Source organism: Arachis duranensis, chromosome 9 (genome assembly GCF_000817695.3).
Source record: "Arachis duranensis cultivar V14167 chromosome 9, aradu.V14167.gnm2.J7QH, whole genome shotgun sequence".
In the NCBI taxonomy this organism is placed as follows: Eukaryota; Viridiplantae; Streptophyta; class Magnoliopsida; order Fabales; family Fabaceae; genus Arachis; species Arachis duranensis.
The window spans coordinates 12,544,759-12,550,847 of NC_029780.3; the positions used below are offsets into that span (position 1 = coordinate 12,544,759).

At 35.3% G+C, this 6,089-nt stretch overlaps 1 protein-coding gene across 1 annotated transcript; it reads right to left on the reverse strand.

Annotated features, from left to right (window-relative positions):
• Window positions 1-4,326: 4,326 nt before the first annotated feature.
• LOC107464778 (photosystem I reaction center subunit II, chloroplastic) lies at window positions 4,327-5,082 on the reverse strand. The gene has a single exon (XM_016083744.3). It carries the CDS (start codon window positions 5,026-5,028, stop codon window positions 4,396-4,398), a length of 633 nt encoding a protein of 210 aa, XP_015939230.1. The 5' UTR covers window positions 5,029-5,082; the 3' UTR covers window positions 4,327-4,395.
• Between the last annotated feature and the right edge of the window lie 1,007 nt (window positions 5,083-6,089).

Sequence of the window (6,089 nt, forward strand, 5' to 3'; positions counted from 1 at the left end):
ATTCTCGTTTCGATGAGCTCTATCCTAATTTGATATAATATTCACATTTCTAATCCTCCTTATTAAAAATTAATTTATTGACTAATTATCTACTAATTAATCGGCGTTTACATTTTTTGCGATTTGTAAGTGTCGTTAGACTATTTTCTTAAATAAATTTTTTTTCTAAATAAAAAAAAACTTTTTAAAGTTGACTTATGCTTATTAAAATTAAAAAGTCTAATATAATATCATATATTAATTAATATCTAAATTTAATTCTATTAATATCTATTATAATATTTTTAAATTTTAAAAATTATTTTAGCAAATATACTTATTGTTATTTGTATTTATTAAAAAATATTTTAATTTAATTTATTAAATATAGATACTATAATTTTTTTTAAAAAAAATAGAAATTAATTTTTTTTGTCCAAGATAATTTCATTCATGAAATGAAAGAAACATATAGGTGTCTATATATGGGACAAATAAAAGAAATGGGGGACTCCCAATGCTCTACTATAGAGATAACATCATATAATAATCTAATAAGGGAGATAAAAAAGTAAAGTACTCATCAATTATGAAGTGGGAATTTGTTGAAGCTCTTTCTGCAGCTTCAAAACCGATGCCATTATCTCTTCCATACTAGTTGATACATTATCAAAAATGAACCTATTCCTAACCTTCCATAAGGACTAGCTCAAAATCACCATCATCATTCTCCGAGAGGAGCTATTGGGTTGGATACGCAAGGCTCCCATTCTCAAGTTCCACTCAACATAGAAATCAGAGTCTTCGGTGCTCCTTCTAGTAGTTGGTAAGCCTATTTTTGACCAAATTTTCTTTGATTTTACACAATGGAAGATACAATGATTGATTATTTCTAAAAATTGTATGCATCTTCAACAGATAGGTTGAATCAATGGGATGCGATGATGAAGCTTTTGCAGCACTGGAAGCTTTTCATGGAGGCCCCTCTAGAGAAAAATCTTAATCTTCCCTGAAATTTTCAGCTTCCACAGTTCTCGCTACAAATTTCGTTGTCTCATAATCTTTGGACAAAATTCAATGGGAGGATGCGAGAATCCATAAGCCACACGGTACCCAATACTCACTTCATATAAACCACTTTTATTAAGGGCCCAATACATTTTATCTTCTCCACCCCTAATTGTTGTTGCTAGCACACGCTGACTAGTGTCCTCAGAAAAAATACTTTTAATTAGAGTTTGATTTCACTGACTATTAGAAAGTATTAAGTCTTTGACCATCAATAGTGGTTAATTTTGTAGATTGGAAGTTTTAGATGAAAAAATAACATAAGGATGTGGAGGAGCAAGTCAAGAATCACTAAAGATTCGGATACTAGATCCAGCACCAACTCATCAAACCAGCCCCTTTTCAACAACTTTACGCCCTTCCAATATGCTACCCCACCCCCATGAAGGTACTATTCCGATCTCTGCATTTATTATAGAACTGTATCGAAAATATTTACCTTTGAGGAGTCTAGATAGGAGTGATTGTGGCTGAGAGACAACTTTCCAACATTGTTTTGCTAATAGCGCTAAATTCTGATCCCTAGGTCCTTAAAACCTAGCCCACTTTCCAATTTCGGTCTTGTCATAGTATCCCAACTAACCCATGCTATTTTTTGCTCTGTACCTTTTTTACCCCACCAAAATTGGGAGAGTATGTTGTGAATCTCCCTAATTAAAGTGTCAAGAAGACAGAAACATGATAATGAATAAATTGGGATAGCCTCCCCAATAGCTTGATTAGAACATGCCTGCCTATAGAGGAGAGAAGTTTTCTTTTCCATCCTTGATATCGCTTCCTCATCTTGTCCTTGATTTCTCTGAAGGTGGTATTTTTTTATTTTTGGATTGTAGATGAAAGACCCAAATATTTATCCTGTGCATCAATATGATCAATTTTCAATTCCCGAGACAGTAGTAATCGAGCAGAGGGAGGAGTATTATTACTAAAAAATAAAGCTTATTTATGTAAATTAACTTTTTGGCAACTAAACCCCTCGTATGACTGAAGAAGATTGAGAATATTTTCACAACTATTTTTGACACTTTGCAAAAAAGGATTGAGTCATCCGCAAACAATAAATGATTAGCAATAGGACATCTTCAGTTGATCTAAATACCTTCAATGAGACCGTTTTGCTCTGCCTTGTTGAGCAAAAAGGATAATCCTTCTGCACAGAAAAGAAAAAGGTACGAAGATAGAGGGTCTCTTTGACGGATATCTCTATTTGGTTTAAAAAAAAACAAAAGGTTTACCTTCAACAACGATAGAGTAAGAAACTGTAGTCACCACCTCCTGTATCCAACCAATCCACCTAGATTCAAATTCCAGCTTCTCCAAAATGAACCAAAGAAAATGCCACTCAACACGATCATAGGCTTTGCTCATATCCAATTTAGCAGCCATTTCACTCGATAGGCCCCTCTTTTTTTTCTTTAGATAGTGCATACATTCATGAGAGATTAGGACATTGTCTGAAATCATTCTACCCTTAATGAAGGCACTTGATTAAGGCTAATCAGCGAAGTCATAAATTTCTGTAGCCGATGGACTAGTACTTTAGAAATAATCTTATACCCAATTGAGGAAAGGCTGATGGGTCTAACCTATGTCATATCCTTTGCATAAGGAATTTTAGGAATGAGACAGATTTGTATTTGGTTGAAGCTCTTTAGTAGTCTACCACTGACAAAGAAACTGCGAATAGCCTTAAAAATATTCTCCCCTACTAAACTCTAGTAGAATTGAAAGAATTTAGCCGTAAATCCATCATTACCAAGGACGCTCTGGGGTAAACACTAAAGACCGCACGTTTTACCAGATCAAAACTGATCGATCTAGTTAATTTTCTGTTCATGGTTGCTGAAACTTTGGTTTTAAAATCTTCGAATGCATGTGCCGGATTAGTTTGGTTAATCGATGTGAAGATATCTTTGAAGTATGTTTCAGCTACTTGTGCAATTTCCTCACAGGTGATAGCATACATACTATCATTGTTTTCCAAGTTTCAAATTTTATTTCTTCGAATTCTGAATTGGAATGATTGGTGAAAAAAACTTGTATTTCTGTCCCCTTCTTTTAGCCACTTTACACGAGATTTCTCCCTCCAATAGCTTTCCTCCCTAAAGTAAGCATCCTCAAGTTTATTTTCCAAGGTTTCAACCTGTTCTCCCCCGGTAATACCATCCTCTCTAAGAATTTCAAGTTGTTCTCCCCCGGTAATACCATCCTCTCTAAGAATTTCAAGTTGAGATGTGAGTTCACCAATGTCCTTCTTCGAATTAGATTTGTTCTGTTGCTGCCATTGAACAATACAGTGCCTATAATACTTCAATTTATGAGCCAAAACAAATATTGTTGAGCCATCCACCCATTCCTTCAAGTTTCAGTGATAATTACCCGAATTTCTTCTAAATCACACTATCTCTCCTGAAACTTAAACCTCCGATTAGATTTTTCTATGACCAAATTTGTATCAAGGAGGATAGGCACATGATCTGAACTTTTTTCTGCAAATCGAGCTCGCTGATGAAAAACAATCCATCCACTCATCGTTTGGAAGTACATGGTCAAACCGCTCCCTTCATTAATTTTATAAACTATTTTTAAAAAATAAAAGTTTTGTTAGAATTTACCACTGCCAACTTAGGAGTTTCACTCTCCCTTCATCCCTAATTATTGTCATTAATTAATTAGTAATTAAGATTCAGCATCGACTAGAATTAATTATTTGATACTACCACTTGGCTTAAACTCCCAGTCAATAACATAGACGTAGTTGCCACATCTGTGAGAGGCTCAACCGCTTATGTGAAGATGCAGATTGTCCAAAGCGATATTCGCCACAGTCAAAGTAAGTTGTGATATGAATCCTCTATATAGCACCTCAATATCATAGATTGAGGTCAATCAAATTATTGCTCAAGTGGCTTGTCGAGTTCATCATACGCCACGTCTTGAAAGGTTAGATTGGATGATGCTGGGTATGAATTGGTGATTATGGTTCCAACAAGGTTGAGCTCTGAGGGTGTGCTTGGAACAGCACCAACGCCACCACTATCTTCAGCTTCATCTTATTGAATATAATTAACCAATGCTACTTAGCTTCTTCATTTTGTATATAATCATACCATAATAATTGAATAGCGGAATAGCTAATTATTATTGTAATATGAATTTCTACGATTGTATATATCTTCAATCAGAAGCAACTAATTCAATTATCTTGTCCCAGCACGAATCAAACAAAATAGCACACTACCCAACTATATAGTTAATCATAAAACCCAACAATAGAAATACGTAAACACATAAGGTACAGAGATTAATATGATTATAATAAGTAAGTACAATAGAGATTAGGCTGAATTACAAATCATAGGGTTGCTTGCCAGTGAACTTGACCTCAATGGGGCTAACGTTCTTGCCAATAGACCTGAAGTTCTGACCAACACCTTGGCGACCAGGGTTGACTTTCTCAGGGTAGACACCATCCTTGGGGTGCAAGTATTGGACCTCGCCATTGGGGAACACCCTGTAGAACTGGTACTTGATCTTGTACTTTGACCGAAGCCTTGTCCCAAGTGCAAGGCACTGCTCTTTCCTTGCAAGCTTCAGAAGGTTTGGACCCTGCCTCATTATCGCGGCGCCACCTGTGGGCATCTCAAAGATCTGTTCTTTCGGGGAATCCCATGTTATGACGTAGAACTCTTCCACTTGGGCCTTCCTCAATAGTCCTCCAGTGCTTCCTCCGAATATTGGGGATGGCGTGTTTGGATCCAGCTCAGGTGGGGTGAACCCCACTGGTGCCTCCTCCTTCTCCTTCTCTGCTGCAGCAGCCTCTACTTTCTCCTCTGCAGCCGAAGCTCTTACGCTTGGGAACCTCAGGTTCAGCTTCGGGGTGTTGAAGGACACTGCGGCTGCTTGCTTCCATGCACGATCGGTGGGCTTGGGAGCAGAGAGGGGTGGGGTGAAGAGGGAAGCTTGTGTTGCCATCGCCATTTCAGGATGAGATGAAACAGGAAGAGGTGTTATTTTGGAATTTAGATGGGTGGTGTGGATTTGGATGTGGATATATATGGATAAGGTAATATGGCTTACACCAATTATGATTCATGATTTTGATTCCATGTCTCACCACACCCTCATATTCTCAATACAAAGCTTCCAATTCCAAATGCTATTATTTTTTTGGTCTCACTTGGAAATAGCATCTACCATTGCTCATGCACCAAATACAAAAAAGGAGAGTCTTTTTATTTTCAATGGGCTCTGGATCTATGTTTTATCACAAAGCTCATGACCTTATATTAAGTTTTCTTCCGCAATTAGTTGGGCTTAACTTATGCTACATGGTGGGCTATACGTTGGGCTCGTGCTAAAAATTGAGGCCCTAACATAACTAATAACCTGTTTAACGTCCAAGAGAAAACCTGTAGCTGAGGGTTAAACATATATCTCCTCCGGACCAAATTTTTCTTTTCATCTTCATCTTTTTAGTGATTTTTTATAACATTACGTATGTCTTCTTTTTATTGTATGATTTTTTTTTATTCTTATTAAAAGGGTAAAACAAGAAAAATTATGAAAATGTGAGACAAAAAAAGAAGAAAAAAATAATAATAACAAAAAAAATGATGAAAAATTTTAAATTATGCAGAATTTATTAAAAAATAACACTAAATTTTTTTTAACAATAACACTGAAATTTTTTAATTTTGACATAAAAATTTAATTACAAAAATACAGCTTCTTTATTGCTGCATATTTTTTTTTTTGTGGTGGTGGTGGTTGTGGAAGAGGAGGTTTTGAATTGTTGTTTCTACTTTTTTTTTAGGAGTATTACTTTTTATATTAGACTTGAATAAACATGTATTACAATCTTATTTAATTGGATGAATGTAAAAAGTAAATTACAAACTAAAAGATCATAAGATAGCACTGAAATTACTTGAATGAACAAATTTGTATTATATTTGCAATCTTATTTTTTGAATGAATGTAGGTATATACTTATTGGATTGAATTGTTGTCAGAAACAAAAAACACCAAAATTTTTTAAT